Genomic DNA, 18,345 nt, shown 5'->3' on the forward strand with positions numbered 1-18,345 from the left:
CTATTATTATGCAGTCATTTTTGAAAGAATAATCATGTTTTCTTTTTTAGTACCTTTTTTTTTTCCACAAAAGGAATCTCAAACATGGCACTTTAAACATGAGTTAAACTGTTTACATTGCATTACATACGGCTTTTCTGTTTTGCTCCTTGGAGGCACCTGTGACCTCAAGCTCTTTCTCCACCTGTCCGGTGTGACACTGTGTGTCCTGGTCATGCAGAACGTGCTTCACATCTTCCCTCTTAACTCAGGGATGAGGGAGAAGGAGATTTGGGAGCTGCTTGGCTTAACTCCCAGAGCTTGCAGGATTCTTTGGAGGCTAGATCTCAGCATTAGAGTCCTGAATTCTGTTTTCCTACCCTTCAGGATAAGCTCAGAGGCTTTTTCTGGCAAAAGCAGGCCAAGAGGTCATTTCTACCCCCAAAAGCCTCTGAGTGCATTTTGAGCAGCAGCTGATGCTGGGAAGCGGAGCCTGGTTAGCAGTAGAAGAAGATTGTGTAATTGCCTGGTTTTGTGGTTCATCATAGTTTTGCATGGGTGGGCACTGTGGTGTGAACCTACTTTCAGTTCCATTGATGTTCTTGCTTGCAAAACTAAAGAAAACGAAAAGAAAAAAAAAAACCCAAGAGGCCCCTTCTCCAAGATGCTGATGACCTCCTCCAAGGCTGCGCATTCTGCTAATATATATGTGGTGGGAGAGGGAATCGAGGAAAACCCGCCTTCCTGCATCAAATCCTGTCTGCCATTGTGATTTGTTGCATTGCATGCAGACACCCTTGCAGCCAGGACCCTGGCTAACAGCAGCGAGTGCTTCAGGAGCAGATGTGCGGAGCAGTGTGTGAAAGCACGAGACCTGCTGTGGCAGTCGGTCGTGATTACCTCCAGTGCTTCTGCTTGGTTCTTCAAGGATGATGGCGAATTTGCTGGCCGGGGACCCTGCGAGGGCACTAGTGCTCTTTAGCAATTCAATTAAGTGTGGGAAGCAAGTGAAGCTCTGGGGAGGGCTGAGATCTGCAAGGAGATGAGCTAAGTATACTGAGAATCGTTCCTTATTTTTCACCAGAGTGTGCACATGCTGACGGAGCCCATTGCGCTACCTTGAAGACCCGGTGTGGGAAGATACAGGCTCTGCATGCCCTAGGTCCTGTCCTGGAGAAGCCCTTGGCTTGCAATGTTTCCAGCAGGCTTCCACTACAGAATCTCTCAATGCAAGAAGAAGTAAGGGGTAAATCCAGCACAACGTGTAGCTCCCCACAGGCTGCATCTGCCATTTGAACTGAGAAGGTGGGAATTTTTCTGCTTCATGGAGCAATTCTTGCGCTTTGGGTGTGTTTGTGCCATCCGTTTCTGGATTCGTCTGTAGCTCTGCTAGTCCTGCAGCCTTGCTTTTACACACCCTGAAATAATAATACCCTTAAGCTTAGAACTGGCATGGTGATGTTTTTCTAAATACCTCAAATATATTTGGCTGTTTCCCTCTCTGGACCGTTAGCTGACCAGCATTAGCAGACCTAATATGGAGATGTCCCATTTTACTGGAGATGAAATTGAGACTAGTTGACTGACTTACGCAACACCACGTGAGTGACCAGACACAGACGGGAAGGGAAAGCCAATGTCCTGCTTTCCAGATCTGCTTGTCAGTGACTCAAATCTTTTTCACCTCTAGGCATAGCAATAATCGAGGCAAAAAATGCCCAATCTTTCCATAAGCCATCAAGAAGCTGCCAGTTGCTAGTCTAATGTGAGCTGTGTTTTCCTCCTCAGTGGGTCATCTCTCCACCTGGTGCCTGCAAGTCTGGGTGAGAAGGTTCATCCATCTGGGCTCCTAATGGAGTAGGGAGCGTGAGGCCGAGACTGGGAACTGCTTTGGGTTAATTTTCCTTTCTCTCATGTAGCCATTTCCTGCACAGTCCCCCCCAGTTATGGTCATAAGGCTGACGACACTCAATATTTTTGTGGGTAGGTTTGCTTGTGGCTCAGCAAGGTGATGATGCTTTCTTGAGCACCTCAATTATACCCTGAATAATCGAGGGAAACGTGCAAACCCCGACAGGCATGTTTGCAAACTGACTTTCTTCAGCTGACACAGGCAATACAGGGGGGCCCAAAGGGACATGGGGACATGCTGAGAATATGAACTAAGGACGTGCCCCCTGAACGTGGGCCGATCAGCGGCACCTCCCTGGGAGGCACGTAGTTCTGTCTCGATTTGTCATGCAGGAGATGGAGCTTGGAGCAGTGCTTTCTGGATGGAGCTTGCTCCTCTAGTGTGACTTGACTCTGGAGGAACTAGTCATGGATAGATGTTACCTGCTTCATTTAAGGTTTTTGGCTCTATCCTCTCCTAAACTGGAGTGTTAAAACAAACCAAGTTTTTTTCTATAGTTCCCCCAGGGCCTCATTGCTCCAATAAAACGTGTCCGATGCCCTTGTGCCTGAGGACCCCGCTGTGGCTTCACGGCATAGCTGGCGTGGCGAGGAAGTAGGTGGAGGCAAGAGAAGCTATGAACCAGGCAAGAGAAGCTATGAACTTGAGTGGTTCAGTGGCAAAGTCTTGATCCACAGGGTGCTTCGGTTGTTCCTGTGCTGTCACCCAGCAGAGCAGAAGGAAGGTGATGTGGCCCTTCCTGAGGTCTTTGGAGCTCCATGCTGAGAGCCCAAGCTTGCCAAGGAGCCATCCCGAGGCCCCAGTGCCACAGTCCAACCCATGTGAGCTGGTGCCGTGTGGGGCTCCCTGCAGCGTCGCTGCCCCTCGGGGCTCCCCTGGCCGCGTGCCCAGCCCCTGCGGTAAACGTGAGACGAGCTGAAGCATCGCGGCCTCTGTGAACGAGGTACAGGCAACCGCAGAGTGCGCCCTGGGAAGTCGCACTTCGTTTGCACCATGTCGCTGCGGGTCACGGGGCCCTCTCTTAAACCGGCAGCAGTGCAAGAGGAGCAGGAGAGTTTCATGCTCTAGATCTGCCCTCGAGCTGGGGCTCCTGTGATGATGGTATCTGTGCGAGCTCTGAGAAGTCCTGCGCATCTGCTGGGCAGGCTGCTTCTACCTAGAAACAGCAGCAATTTTTTTCAAAAGTTCAGAGGGTCTGTAGAATTTCGTGTGTGTGATGTTCCTGGAAGGACAGGAGACGTCCTGTCCATGCAGCAGGGAGAGCTTGCACGGAGGCTGGAGACACCCTTCTTGGAAATGCCTCTCCCTGTATAGTGAGCATAGGGAGGCCAGGGTGAGCCCTGTGCTGTGCAGAATTGCTCTGTTCCATCCCTGTGGCTCTTCAGAGGAGCCAGGGCAGGAATTGCAGTGTTCACAGTGCCCAGCATCGAGCTGCTGTTGAGTCCCAGTGGCTGCTACCGAGGCTCCTCCATGCTCCTGACACCCTGCATGGAGGACCCTGGACAGAGACGGTGGCTCTTGGACCTGTGGTAGGATGTGGTTTGAGTGGCAAAGAGAGAGATGAGTATTAAAATCACCCAAACTGTGCGCTGTGTCCCCTCCCTGCACGAGCCCCTTTTACTCCTGAAACGCAGGTGACAGAGGAGATTAGCCCGGGGGAGACGCCTTTGCAGAGGGGACACACAGCACAGGCAGGTGCAGGGGCGCCCAGCCCCGCGTGGCGCCAGGCAGTTCCAAGCAGAGCTTCTTCCCTGGGGACAAACGTGCCTGGCTGAGGGAAGTGCTGCACCAAGAGGAGGGAGAGCTGCCTCTGCACAGTCCTGGGTCGGAGGTGCCTGTGGTGAAAAGAATGAAAAATAGCTGAAAAATACTGAATTTGTGAGGCAGCCTGGCTACATACACACAATTTTAGCTTTGTGCTACCATGTTTTTAGCTTTGTGGTGCTGCCCTCAGCTGTGGCCTCCCAGGGAACACAACGAACCCCAAAGGAAAGGCTGCCACGGCCAGCGCTGAGCCGCGGCCGCCGTCGCTGCCTCCTGGTACAAGCTCAGGGCTGTGCCGGGGCTGCTCCCATCTGGAAAAGGGGACGTCTTGACATCCCTCGCGTTGATGCTCCTGGTGTGTGAGGGTCTACCCTCACCTGGCACCTCCCGCGGGGGCTGCGTGGGGAGCCAGAACTTGGTCCCCAAAGCTGAGTTTGGTATTTGGCGTCGTAGATCTGCCTTCCTCTGCCGAGGAGCCCCGGGCTGCTGGGGCCTGCGGGTCGGAGGCTGGGGGCTGTGCTGTGAGGCCGTGGCTCTCTCTGGAGTGGGGCATTGATGCAGAACAGCCTACAAACCATCTCCACAAGCTCCTCTGCTCTCCATTTGTAGCTAGGAGCTGCCTTGCTGGAGAGCAAGTGTGGGTGGTGCATGGGATGCAGGGAGAGAGAGAGGGATGCAGGGAGCAAGGGAAGGGAGCCCAAGGAGTCAGTAGATGGCAGAGTTGGTTTAGCATCTGTTCCCTGCCATGTCCCCAGGCAGCTAGCAGGGTTTTCATGATGGATTTGTTAGCAGAAGCCCTTTCTGGAGCTCGGGCCATTGCAGGTGGCCGAGGAGCAAGTGTCTGAGACTTCTGCAAAGCGGCTGCGCTGGGGCAAGTGCTGAAGCACGAGGGTGCCAGCATGGGCCGGGCTAGCACGGCTCACACTGGGCTCCTCGCCTGCCTGTGATGGCAGGGGCTCCGCGCTGCCTTTCCTCGCCTCACGAGCCATCACTAACTCGTGTTTTGGTCAGCTCTGGCCAATTGTATCATCCTGAGGGGCTGGGCCGCACGTGGAGCCAAGCGGAGCTGCATTGAGTTTATTGCAAAAGATGTGAGAAGAGCAATTTGCATGAAGATTGTTTGCAGAGGGGCAGCATGGGCCTGGAAGATCCCTTAGCACGGGAAAGAAAGGCTGGTAATTAAATCTGTGGCTGCCGTGGATGGTGGAATTTCCAGCTGCTGGTGTTTTGAACCCACATCCCAGGCATGGGACCATGGCTGGGAATTTGGGCAGGGGCCTGGGCTGTGGGCCCTGCTGTCGGGCTGAGGCAGCTCCATCCCGGCTTTAAGCTGAGCCAAGCTCGGAAATTACAAAGGATGTTTAAAGATCCTCACCAGCCGGGCAAGGATTTGTGTTATGGCACCAGAATGGGGAGAATCGGTCTTGCTTCCGTGCGCTCCTTCTTTCCCATTTCCCCTCTGCAATGGATGGGGCTGCCCGGGGCTTTGCTGGAAGGAGGAGCTGGTTCCCAAATCCAAAGGGCTCCAGTGCAGCTGCAGCAGCAGCAGCGCCTGGCTCCGCTCGCCCTTGTTTTGCTTGGAGTCGGATGCAGAGCCGCGGCCACGTTCTGGTGCCGGGGCGGGAGGGAGGCGGAGGCGCCACCAGGATGGGACGGGACCCCCCCCGCCACCGCGTCTCCCTCATGCCGAGGGCGGCAGCGCCCCAGCCCTGCGCTATTTTTAGGGAGCCGGGAGCGATGGGCGCAGCGAGAAGTTTCTGGTTGCGGTTTCACAGCCTCGGCAAGGCTCGGCGCTGGCGGGGGCAGGCGCAGAGCTCGCCCGTGGCTCAGAGCAGTGCAGCCCACGTGTGGCACCCCTTTGGGGACATCCATCCTCTGAGACACTCCTCATTTCCCTGCTCTGCATCTAGCTGGATCCCCCGGGGAATGGCCAGCTCCATGGATGGAGGGACAGAGATAGGGTGGGGGCAGAGGGACTACTGCATCCTAGTGCCATCTCTGGCAGTCTTTTCCTACTGGCCCTCCATGCTCTATGGGGTGGCAGCAAGGAACACGTGTCCCTCTGCGCTCCTCAGCCCGGGCTGCCCTGTCCCCCTGGTCTGGCCACCTCAGATCTGGGGACGCTGCAGAGGCACCAGGTACCACGTGCCAGGAGCCGCCAAGGCTTTTGGTGGCCTCTGTGTACAGACCATGGGTGCAGAGTGCAGAGGCTGCAGCCGCTGCCATGGCAGCTATCACCCCTATTCCCCTGGCTTTTCCTCCCAAAAGAGCTGTGCTCATCCCAGTAGCAACACTTTCTCCCATTCCCGATGCTCTGGGCTCTGCAACCTTTCTCTAATTAATACCAGATTAAAAAAAAAAAAAAGAACGGAAACTGCACTATAACCTTTCTCCGGATGCTGGTGATGTTTGCTGTGGGTTTCTGGCTAGATCTGTCCTCTCCTTCTATTGGCAAGGTTAATCCTGGAGATATTAGATCTCTGCAGATGCAGGAGAGGGAAAACTGAAAGAAATTACAGAAGAAAACATGGAAAGCTCATATTTCCCTTCTGACCATAGTCCTATGCTGGAGGGACTAATTTAGATCTCACAGGTTCCCTTCCGAATCCCTCCCACGGTGCTGTAGGCAAATGCCCTTTGTGACTCAGAATAAAATCTTCTTTCTGAATGTATTGTTCTCAATACCCAAACTTCATTAATTGTAAAGAATGTGTAGGATAAGCACATTTGAAATAGCCAGTTCCAAAACCACAGAGAGCGCCCAGAAAAAAAATCACTCTCTTTTCATCAGCTTTCACCTTACAGCTCAGAAATGCAGCCGGCATTTGACAGATCACCAGCGCAGGCAACCGGATATTTTCTCGGTAAACAAAACTCTGCGCGCCGAGCGCAGCGGAGGCAACTTGCTGATCAGCGGAAATACCACAACTAGGTCAGTAGGAATGCAAGCGATGGATCACATTTTCCCATCGTCTCACCCGGCGGTTTTCTGGCTGTAGGAACCGTGTGGCTTGGGGCTCACGGGTGCATGGAGAGCTGTGTTGGGAGGACTGAGCCCTCTGAACGTAGCCGTAACGCTGTTGGTTTCCTGGTGATGGGCTCGCATTGAGCAGGCTTCACCTTCCCTGGAAAACGTCACATGGGCAGGCACTTTGCTCCAGCATCTCATCGTCTTCCCACTGCCAGCGTCTCTGTGGACCATGTCCCTCTCTCCCCAGGGATGTGTCCCCTCCGCTCTGCTTTCACTGGTATCTACAACAGCCAAGCGGCCCAGGAGGAGCAAGCGCAGAATTGCCTTGAGCCACCACAGGCTAGCACCAGCTTTGGTCTTGTTCCAGACCGTGGGGACACAGGGTGTCTCTCCTCACCCCCAGCCCTGTGAGCAGAGAGGGGCATCAGAGCATGTTCCCTGGGCCACACGGTGGCTTGAGAGCCAGTGATGCAGCAACCCCTGCTCTGTCTCTGCAGGTCCTCCGCTGTTGGATGACCAAGGTGACGGGCTGGTCCCAAGGGACCTGCCTCCCCGCCCTGACGTAGCCCTGCCAGGATCCCCTGTGTCATATTTTCCACGCGTTTCTGTTCGTCAGGGTGCTAATGACGAGCAAGTCTCAGTTTCCTTGTTTGCAGAACACGCTTGCCAGCCCTCCTTGCTTCAGGTACCCCAAACGGGAGCTTTCGCCCGGCACCGCATCAAACTCTCCGGCCCCTGCGGGCAGGAGCCCCCTGCTCCGGCCTCCCTAGCAAGGTGCGTGCTATGCGGGTAGCAAAATGCTGAGGTTTCCGCTGTTACTTACGGGTTCTTCTCATTTCGGTGAAACGGAGACGGGCAGCTATCCAGAACTGCCCGAAACAAGTTTCATGTGCAGGTGACAGCCAGAGCTTAGGAATATCTGTGCAAGACCTCACTTGCAGTTCTCTGCACGACTCATCACTGTGGTTTCACACATTTCAAGACTACCTTGATACCCAGGATTTGAGGAAGGTACTAAGTAATGACTATACATGTCATTTTGTTTCTCATTTAAAGAGTTTCCCCAAATATGACTGTTACTTTTGGAGGAAACGCTGAAGAGCCTTGGAAAATGCTGATGAAGTTGACCTGAAGTGGTTGAGCCACAGCACTAGGACCCGGAGAGCAGGAGAGGATGGTGATCCGTGGCATCCTTTTGCCTGTGAGGGTGGCAGGCTGCCTGTGCTGGGGCAGTGTCTTGTTTCACCTCTGATCCCAGGCGGCCGGGGTGGGCGTTCCCAAAGACGACGCCAGCTGCGGGGCCAAAGGGAAGGAAGCCCCTGGCTTGGCCATGCCCTCAGGTGGCACCTGGGCTCATCCCTTGCACCACAGCTCTGTGGGCTCTGGCCAAGTACCAGGGCCAAAGGCTGTTTCTCACCAAGGGGAACCCCTTTTACCAGCCAGCACTGTTGGAGATGCTGCTCCTGCGCAGCTGTAAAGCCAGTCTCGTCCTGGAGAGCTGGCAGAGCCCGGCATGGAGGGGCGGGCAGGCTGTGCATGCCCACGTTGTCCCCTAGGGAGCCCACGCAAAGCTGGGAGTGCAGCTGCCTCCCGCCCTGGCGGCAGCACTGCCAGCCCCACTCCGACGCTACACCACGTGCGAGGACACGATGGCCACGGGATGGCGAGGCCTGCACGGCACCAGGGTGCGCAGCGAAGGCACTGGCACATGCCTGTGTCTTGGTGCTATATTTAGGCCCATGGTGACCTGCCAGGGCTTGGTTGCAGAGCTGTTTGCACTCTGCTATCAGCGTTTGCATCCGCAGCTGAGAGCGCCCTAACCACCAGGACAGGATGCGCGCGGGTAGGCGGCGGCACTGGACTCCATCCTGCGAGGCTCCGCGCAGCCCGCGGGGTGCTGCGTGCCCGCCCGCCCGCCCCGCCGCGCGCAGCCCCTGCTCAGCACCCTGCCTGCCGGCAGGATCCCGCCTGCCCTTTGCTTCATGCACATCTGATAAGAGCGGCGCCTTTGGCGTGCTGCTTTCAAAACAACTTCACATGCTGGGCTGATCAGTGCTTCTAACGCGGCCGTGCAGCCTGTCTCCTCTGCACCCCAGCAGACACCTGGGCCTACAGGATGGCAGGTCTTCTCCTTGCTGGAGCAGGGAGGACCCCTCTGCAGGTCCCTGACCATGTCGCATGAGTGCCACGGGGCTGGACGGGTGCCACGTGCCTTGAGGAGCTCTGAGCCTGGGCAGGTGGCTGCAGGCCGCTCCATCCAGCCAGAGGAGCAGGGGCTCAGTGGGACACGGGCCCAAGGGCACCCAATATTGCACAGAGGTTGCCTGGGTTGGGCAAGAGCACCCAGAGGCCATGAGAGCCCTCTCCTTGTCTATACACATCAATCTAGACGTACATGTGTAAGTGAGGACATAGCCTGAGCATCCTTGTGCTCTCAGAGGCAGAGGCACCTCCCTGGGTGTAAACTTGTGTCTCCAGGAAAAGGGCCAAGAGGCACCTCGGGACCCAAAGTCCTGGGGCCCGCCAAGGAGCACAGAGGCCAGACCCGCAGTAGGCTCCTGGATGCTCCAGGAGCAGCCCGTGTAACCCAGCAGAAACCCGTGCAGAGCAGCAGGCAAGGCCAGAAGCCAGCACAGCCACTCGCCTTAGCCACAGCTCAGCTGCAGCCTCATCCTCCTCGGTGCAGGAGAGCCAGAAAGCCTTTCCTCCCTCCCGAGGAGGGAGCAGCTTTCCACGTGCTTCCTGAGCCCCAGCAGTTCGCTCCGTGTCCAGCAGCCCCGCACATGGAACCAGTCCTCATTTCTTTGAAGACAATCAACCATGAAACACTCATTAGCAATGGGAAAAAAAAAAAAAAAAAACACTGGGGAGCAGCCCGGACTGCTTCGAAGGCAACTATGAATATACGGAATAAGAATTTCTAACTGCTTCTGGTAGGAAAAAGCATGGAAGTGCAAAAGAGAAGAAAGTCTAAGCAACCTTTCTTTTTTTTTTGTTGTGGGAGACGGTCGTGAACAAACGTCCCCACGACGAAGGGTTTTTTCCAGGAAGTGTAGGTTGCTGCACCCTGTATGCCCCGCGCGCGGCTGCTCGCCAGCAGTTCTCATGCTCGGCGCAAGCGGCGCGCTCGGAGACGGAGCCCCGGCCGCCCGCGCGGAGGATGAACGAGCCCTACAGCCCCACGGCGCCCCGGCCGCCGAGCGGCCCCTCGCCCGGCACCATGAAAATGCTCATGTGCTTCCTCGCAGCGTTCGTCGTGGCGCAGACCATCGGCACCGCGCTCTTCTGCCTCTATCTCCACATGAAGACGGACAAGGTAGGGAAGCAAAGCCCGCTCCACTGGGGTCATGCCTGCGATTTGCCTTTGGCGCGGGGGGACCCGATACAAACACCACTGGAAATGGCACAAGGCGACGCTGGCCATGGGGCTGGCACAGGAGCAGGCACTCTGCCTCCTGCTGCTGCCGAGCGAGCCGGGCGCTGGGTGCCAGGTGGGCGAGGAGCCCTTGGGAGCAAAACGAGCGGTTCAGCCGCGGGAGAGCGCGGCTTGACCACACACCAGGCTGCCTCAGGCATTTGGGCATCTACGTGGTGGCTTTCCTGGTCCTAGAAGTTGGCTGCGACACTGAGGAGAAAAAGCTCCAGAAATGACTTTAAAAAAGTATTTTCTTGTATTAGAGTTACAGGCAACTCACTTCAGCTGTTGTCTTTATGCTCTGGGAAGAGCAGATTGCGATACTTTTCTGATGACACTTTATCAGTGATCCTGTCTCACACTTGGGACAATCCTTACCAAAAAAAAACATAAAACCAAAAAGCTGTTTTACAGGTTGCCATGGCTGTCACTGCCCCAGGCGATGCTTAGGAGCGTTCACCTAAAACTATTTTCCTCCAAAAAGAGGCTACCACTTAGAGACGCTAAACGCGTATAAAGCCCAGAGTGCGTTCTCCTTTCCAGGCACAAATACAAGGTCTTTCTCGCCCTCATTATAAACGGGGTGTCTCAGGTCACACTGAAACCCAGGCAGGATCTGTGACCCCAGGGGTGGGCAGCAAACCCCAGCGAGAGCTGCCTGAAAGCGAGGGGGGCAGAAGGGCCACGGCAGAGCAGGAAAAACTCCCTTTTTCAGCATTCTTTTTTTTCCCTTTTCTGTCTTTCTTTTTTCATGTGAAGCTCTTGGGAGCCTTGAGCCACAATTCGCTGGTCAGTTTGGTCCCTCTGGCTCCGGTCCCGGTGCTGCCGGTGGGAGCGGGATCCAGCCCCTGCCGCTTGCTGCCATTGCCCTGTTTCCATAAATACCTTCGGGCAAACGTTTTCCCCCCGCCTTATGGAGACACATGAGGGCAAAATGGGACGTAGGAGGTGATAGGAAAGGGGTCTGCCTGGGATCCCAAGGAATCTTCTTGCCTCTAGCGGCCACACGGGCAGCCCGGCTGCCTCTCACCCTGGTGCTGGGGCTTCTCCCCGCTGGGGGAACCTGGCCTCGCAGCATTCGCTGACCCTCTCACTTTGCCTCACTGGCAGATGGAGGAGACGATGAGCTTAAATGAAGATTACGTCTTCCTGCGGAAAGTGCAGAAGTGCCAGACGGCAGAGGGGCACAAGTCGACCTTGTTGGACTGTGATAAGATTTTAAGCAGCTTCCAGGATCTCCAGTGCAAGGTAGCCGGCTCTGGGAGGGCGAGTGGTGTGGGGGTCCCCCATGCACTGCCCATTTAAACCCATGGGGACACTTTTTCCATATATTTTCTTCAAAACACTCTTGGCAAGAGCACACAAAGGCCGTGGTGAATGTCCTCGGGAGTGAGGGCAGCCCTGCTTCCCGCCAGCTGCGAGCGTCCGGCGCCGAGCCCCGGCGGAGCCGCTGGCAGCGGATTTGCAGTGGCACCTGGATGCCAGTGGCCGTTCTAGGGACAGGAGCGCTGCAGCCGTCCCAAAAGGCCGGACACAACTTGCTGGGAAGCAGAGGCGGCCTCCCAGGCACCAGCCCTAAATGTCCAGAAAAGGGGTTTTCTGCTGTGTGTGCAGTGCAAGATGCTGCAGCCCCAGCTGCCACTGCTGCCAGCTGGCAAGGCCAAGGGACACAGGGGCTTTGAAACATCTCGAGCTGCAGAGCATCATTTTTTTTTTCTTTTTTTTTGCTATTGCAGGACGGGGAAGGTAGCAAGCAGCAGCCCAAGTTTGAAATGCAGAAAGGTGAGGAGCTTCCCTGGCTTGCAGAGCGCGGGGCGGCCCATGGGGCCACTCACTAGGCACGGCTGGTTGCCCCCGGCACTGATTTGCCCCAAGACAGTGGAAACAGCCCCAGAATTAACGTTCACCCTTTCCCCTTGCAGGCCATGAGCACTCCCACTCCAAGGGCAAGAACGAGACGACGGCAGCAGGTGAGACGCGGGGCTGGCACGGATGCTCCCACTGGGAATGCCGCTGCCGGGCACATCAGGGCTGAGTGGGGCTGGCTACTGCCTCACTTGGGGCTGGGGGCGGATCTGGACACCAGAGGTCCCAGGGGGCCGGATTTGTCCCATAACGGAGGCCGGGCTGGGCTGTGCTGCCCAAAGGGATGGCAAGGCAGGAATAATCCTGGTGTTTTCCCGTTGCAGCGGAGAGGAGGCAGCCGATCGCAGCCCACCTGGCAGGGGACATGAACAGCAGGAAAGTCTCAGGTAGGAGACGTTTCTATTCAGAGCTGAGCTCTCGTTTTTCTCTTGGATCCGAAACAAGGCCCTTTTGCTCCTTAGCAAGTTCCAAGCTGATTTTGGCCAGCTGCACCTGCTCCCAGCTGTGCTCTGCAAGAAGCAGGGGAGCCTTGGCTGCCTGTGCACTGTGCAACTCGCTGCACCGATGAGTTTGGCCTGGAGGGTCCATCCACCAGTGCCAGAGTGACCATGTGTGAGGCCAAGCCCGGCATTTCTCGATCCAAGCACGTGTGATTTCACTCTGGAGTAGCTGCCAGGTATTGGCAGCTGCTCTTTCGCCCTGTGACGCAGCAGTTCCCCCCAGCACAGGCTCCCTGTGCAAAGCTTCACCTGAGATAAGATCAAAGTGAGCAACGTGCTGCACGGTGCAGCTCCCTGCTCAAGCATGGGTTGGAGCTGCGACACAGGGACCCGCCTGGAGTGCAGAGCTGGAGGAAACGGCTGCAGGGGATGGGGCTCTGTGACACCTTGCCTGGGCCTTTGTGGTGGCTCTCAGATGGGTCTCTCCAGACTGCTGCAAAAACCCTTCAAGATCCTGGCCAGGCTCAACGCTGGGTTTTTGCTTCTGTACTTGACCAATCCTTGGCGCCTGCAGCAGGTGTTTTGGTTCCCGAGCCGCTCCGATGACACATAGTGCCCCAAAGCTACAACAGGAGGCTGGGGACAGCCCCACCTCGCACCCACTTCGCGTAGGAGGCGCTTCCGCGCCCGCGTTGGCCATGCGAAACCCCGTGGGCCGCTCGCGTTGGCACTTCCTCGGCCTAGGGCCGCCTTCTGCGGGAGCTGGAGGGGCCGGGTGGAGGGACAAGGCACAACCACGCACCCGTGACGGGCGGTGGGGTGGGATGGGCTGTCCCCCAGGCTCCCAGCTCACCTGCTGTGTTTCCCCTCCACAGTTCTACAGTGGAGGAAAACAGGCTACGCGCCCATGAGCAGCCTCATCTCCTACCACGAGGGCAAGCTGAAGGTGGAGAGAGCGGGGCTCTACTACATCTACTCCCAAGTCAGCTTCTGCACCAAGGCCACGACTTCGGCCCCCTTCACCCTCTATATTTATTTGTACCTCCCCAACGAGGCCGACCGGCTCCTCTTGAAAGGCCTGGACACACACAGCACGTCGCAGGCCTACTGCGACCTGCAGTCCATCCGCGAGGGCGGCGTGTTCGAACTGCGCGAGGGCGACATGGTCTTCGTGAATGTGACAGACTCAACGCAAGTCAACTACAACCACGGCAGCACCTACTTCGGCATGTTCAAGCTGTAGCGGGGAGGCCCAGCTGCCTTGGCAGAGCCAAGGGCCTCTCCCTCTTTCCCCTATTTATATTCCTCTGCATCTTTATTGCCTTGTTTCTTAATTTGTATATTGTGTTATTTATTAATGAGGGCCTGGGGGCCCCCGAACAGAAACAGAACCAAGTTTGACAGTGTCAGTGTTTGCACTTGCCTTTTTTCCTTGCCGCTGGTTTGTAGGCGCTGGCATCAAGCGCCCGAGTCCTCCCTGCCATGGGCAGGGTGGATGTCCCAGTTGCATCACAAGTGCTCTTTAGCAAACCCTCCCATAAGGGTTTCTTTCCTCAAAACATAGAACATCTTAGAGTGCTGCAGTTGAGTTAGCTTCGAGCTGCACATATCTCCTGTATCAATCTGCTTGCAAAACTGCAACGGAAAAACATTAAAAGGCTTAGGAACGTTTCCTCTAGAGGAATCAATCAGCAAAACGCTGTCCTTCCGTGGTAACGGCCGGTGATGCATCGTTGCCATCCCAACTGCCTGCTTGATCTCGAGAACCCCCTTTTTTCCGCCCGTTCCTCTCGGCAGAGCTCAGCAGCCTCCTTGCCACGCGCGGCGCTGCCTTGGCTGCAGTTGGCCTGGCCTGGCCGAGGGGTGAGCGGGTTCGGAGCAGAGCTTTGCGGGGCTGCCGAGACCTCCTCCTCCCGCGGCTGCAGGGAAAGGACCCTCTGCCCGCAGTCATGTCACTGCCCTGTGGAGGGGCATGGGCCACAACCATCGAACCTGGCCCTCTTCTGGGGCTGGAGGAACAAGAAAGCCCTGGCTTGGGTCAGGAGCTCTGCTCTTAGTGCCCCAAGCAGTGTGAGCAGAGCAGCTTCTGGCAGCGAGGACGCGTCCGTGTGGGGTCCCTGGAGCTCCAGGAGAGCAGCGCTGCACAGCTCTGTCCTGGGTGCTCCCTGCCCTCCCTCCCTGAGCTCAGCGGCGGGAGAGGACGCCCTGTGCCACAGCAGAGCTCGAGGATGTTGATGCAGCACTCGCTTTTTCACCTAAAGAGGCCAAGGGGTATGAGGTTGAAGTGGTCACTGCTTATCTGAGCACAAAATCTGGAAATAATCTTGTCCCTCATCAGCCCTGCAGGTGGGAGTGCTCTCAGATTCGCATAATCCCTAGGGTTTGCTCGGAGCCAGGCTGGGGTCGGCTCCTAATGCAGCGCCCGTGCGTGGGACTCGCTGGGAAGGACGGGGCTGCCGTGCAGGGTGTGCGGGGGGCCAGGGGTGCGCAGGGGGTGCAGGAGCGCCCAGGGCAGCATCAGGGCTGCGCGGGGGAAGCGCCGGGGGAGAGAGGGAAGCAGCGGGGTGGGAGCAGCGGGGCGCAGAGCGGAGGGACGTGCGGGCGCGGTGCCTCTCAGGTGCAGGAAACCCGCGGGAGCCCAACTGCTCTTAGTCATGGGCAAAGGGAAAACGTTGCCCGTGCGCGGCCTTGAGAACACCCGGGGGAAAATCCCCAGCAGGCTGCGAGCTTCCCCGCAGGCAGCCGCTTTCTCCCGAGCAACTTTTGTTTTCCTGCCCGGCCCCTGCTCGCGGCCTCATGCTTACCGAAGCCCTCGGAAAACTCGCAGGTCACCCGTACGACGACTTCTTCCCCTTCCCGCGGGGCGGCCGCTCCGTTCCAAGCACTGATCCAGGGCTCCCTCTTCACTCCCTCTCCCCGGCAGCCGGTCGGGGGCTCCCTGCTCCTCGGTCATTCCTAGAAAGCTGCAGGAGGCTGCGGAACGTGGCCAGGCAAGAACGTGGGCGCTGAGCCCTCCTCTGGGTGCTGTGGAGCCGCGTGGGCCCCGCAGGGCTCCCCGGCCCGGCCCTGCCGCTCTCTGCGACCCGCTCGTTCCCCTGGGCTGGCTCTGCTCCCCGCCAAGGGGCACCCGGGCTGCGCCAAACCCCACTGCTCACAGGATGCTAGTGCATGGTATAGATACAGATATTACGTGTATATACATACATATTATATATACATACATATTACATATATGTGCATATATGCAATATATACACATGTATGTATATGTTAAACACACATAACATGTATGCAGTGTGTGTGTGTGTATATATACATATATATAATGCTGCTGCATTATTGCTCGGTCCTGCATCAGGCCCCGCAGGGAGGATTTGGCTCCCCTCCTACCTGCCGTAGGGAAGTGCAGCTGCCTTCAGCCTCCCCCTCATCCTCAGCCGCACTTTGGGGGCCGGCAGCGAGCGCAGTGCTACCCAACAACTCCAAAGAGAGCAGAGTGCAGGAGAGGTCTTGTCCAAGGCGTAGACCAAAGGAAATCCTGTTACCACACCTAACCCCCCTCCCCAAAAATGTGCATGAACTATAAAGAAAATTAAAAAAAAATCCCTCAAGCAGCAGGAAGTGATTTACGTCCAGGGAGCGTGAGCAGCACGGAGCTGCTCCTGCCGCTGCCGCATCCTCGCGGGCAAGGAAAATGGGGCTCGGAAATAAAGGAAGCGGCACGGCCGGCTAAGAAGCAAGTTTTATCCTTCTTTATTTGTTGAAAATGTCAATTAAAAAACTGTTCAAAATAAAAACATGTTAGAAAAGTTGACCTTGCATAAGTAGTAACAGTAAATAAACCTACATGACCAAGATAAACTGGAAGGCAGTTGACAACATCCAGCTAAAGACAGACTCACTGGAACATATTTACAAAGCGCTGTAAACAAAGTAAATATGGAAACATTGCTGTCCATCCGGCATGGCTTCTTTTCCTTTATTTTTTATTTTTTTCTTGTCTTTTTTTTGGCTTCTAGCTCTTGACAAACGCTTGATCCAACGTGTCCCAGTGTGCCCTCCATCGCGTTACATCCTGCACCTGCACCTAGCACAGCTCTCGGCTCACCCGGGGACGGCCTCTCTCGCCTTTCCTGGGAACACTCCTGAGCCGGGATTTGCCTGGCGATGCCAGGAGGCTCGGCCTCGTTAACAGGGTGTCTGGGTAAAGCACCCCAGAACGGCACCACAGCCCGACTCGGGCAGCCCAGCGCGAGCAGCAGAGCGACACCAGCCAGCACAGGGTTAACCCGCACGGTAGCTCTGGCTGCTGTCCCAACACATGTCCAGCGCGTGCCCAGGTGGGGACGCAGAGAGCTGCCACCCAGCTGTGATGCTCCAGGGATGACAAGTGTGGCCACAGCAGAAAAAAATCCCCTTTCACCCCCAAAACAGCTTAGAATTCAAAGGGGATGCAGTTTAAATTCCTTGTGATGCTTCTGGAGCTCAGCTCTCCCCGGGCACCGTTTGCTGTGTTCGGCTGAATTTGAATCGCAAGGAGGGAGTGTGCAGCTATTGCCTCTATTTTATCCTTCATGAAGAATATACTGGTCTGTGTAACGAGCTGTGGTGTGTCTGCATACCCTAGGACCACGCTGCCCTCTCATATTCATAAGATCTATCATTAACAGAATATTACTTTTATAATGCTGCTAAGAGGAAAGGAAAACACCCGTTATAAACTAGGGTATAACACCAAACAAGATGAGGATATCTGATACATAGGCATGTTGTCTGTGTGCTGTGCTTGAGGAGCTGTGCAGGGATCCGGAGGGGTGTCACACGTCCTTGCCACAGAAACGTCCCAACAGAAACAGAAATGCCTTCCCTATCCCGGGAGAAAGTTCCCTTTTCCTAGAACAAGCCCCTTTGGGGCAATGGGAGAGAAGTGGCCGTCGGGAGCAGAGAAGCAGCACGGGTGGATTTGATTTTGTCAAGCAGAGTTTGCATTTCATACGGAGGAAAGCAGGTACTGCAAGGGGGAGCACTGCAAAACTACCAACTCATACAATACCGGGACACTCAGAGTGAAAATGCAGCAGGGTGCAGGAGTTACACATCATGCAGACAAGGTCCTGGGGGCAGAAGAGCAGGTACCTGATGTGCTAATCGTGAGCTGTTCGGAGGCAGTACTGTGCAACACCCCTTGCCCTGCGCTCGCACGGGTGCTCCACATCTGCCTTCCCCAAGGACTGGAAATGGCTGTGCGGAAACGGCGCGTTTGCACCAGCACCAAGGCCACCCGGGAAGCACAGTATTGCTGGGGCGAGTTCGCTACAGGCAACTAACGGGGAGAAAGAAAGCGGATGGGAAAAGCTTCCCCAGTCGTGATTATCTGCGCAGAGGAGCATGGTGCTTTTTGGTTTCTGCTCGATGCCAACTCAATAACATTTTCATTCAATAAATAGGTACCGGAGCTTTTAAAAAGAACGAAAGCATTAAAAAGTGCTTACACTTCCTCTCTAGGAAATACTGCCAGACCCTTTCTGAGCGGCGATGATTGGCAGAGCTTGCATTTGCTCCCAGTAGCAGGTACGATGAGGTATTAGTTGCTGCAGATGAATTGTGAACCGTGGACCGCTCGCTTACCGCTTTACCTGTGATTGGTTCTGTGTTTGTTTTATTTCCTGATAGGATGAAAAAAAATTTTGTTTCCTCTCTGACTTATTTTTTGGTAACGAAGTCCCCAAAACCAACAAAATGAGGAGCAAAAAGAGGCAAAGGATCCAGTTCTACTTCCCGAAAAACACCTGAGGTCACACACCACTGCCAGCAGCTTCTCCCAGCTTCAGGCTATGAGAGACGACTTGCGGCCCGTGTCCTCCCTGGCGCACTCGTCCGTCTGCTTCAGCAGCCTCCTAACCAGCTTCTCCAAATCTTTCCTCGATTTAAGCTCTTCCTCCAAACACTGCTTCATCCTTTTGTTCTCCTGTCAGGAGAAAAATAAAGGAATAAAGAC

At 55.7% G+C, this 18,345-nt stretch overlaps 2 protein-coding genes across 2 annotated transcripts in view; one reads left to right on the top strand and one right to left on the bottom strand.

Moving 5' to 3' along the window:
- The first annotated feature begins 9,618 nt into the window (after positions 1-9,618).
- CD40LG (CD40 ligand) lies at positions 9,619-13,735 on the top strand. Its single transcript, XM_010226589.2, has 6 exons — positions 9,619-9,942; positions 11,152-11,289; positions 11,778-11,823; positions 11,964-12,011; positions 12,231-12,293; positions 13,223-13,735. Exons 1-6 carry the CDS (start codon positions 9,787-9,789, stop codon positions 13,588-13,590), a joined length of 819 nt encoding a protein of 272 aa, XP_010224891.2. The 5' UTR covers positions 9,619-9,786; the 3' UTR covers positions 13,591-13,735.
- A 4,157-nt stretch (positions 13,736-17,892) lies between these two features.
- ARHGEF6 (Rac/Cdc42 guanine nucleotide exchange factor 6) overlaps positions 17,893-18,345 on the bottom strand; it is a 33,505-nt gene continuing 33,052 nt past the window's right edge. Inside the window, exon 22 of the mRNA XM_010226590.2 lies at positions 17,893-18,315. Coding sequence (XP_010224892.2) covers positions 18,175-18,315 — 141 coding nt within the window. The 3' untranslated portion in view covers positions 17,893-18,174. The remainder of the gene's footprint in view (positions 18,316-18,345) is intronic.

This window comes from Tinamus guttatus, unplaced genomic scaffold, assembly GCF_059628265.1.
Source record: "Tinamus guttatus ecotype Peru unplaced genomic scaffold, ASM5962826v1 Tinamus_guttatus_pri_ptg000287l, whole genome shotgun sequence".
NCBI lineage: Eukaryota > Metazoa > Chordata > Aves > Tinamiformes > Tinamidae > Tinamus > Tinamus guttatus.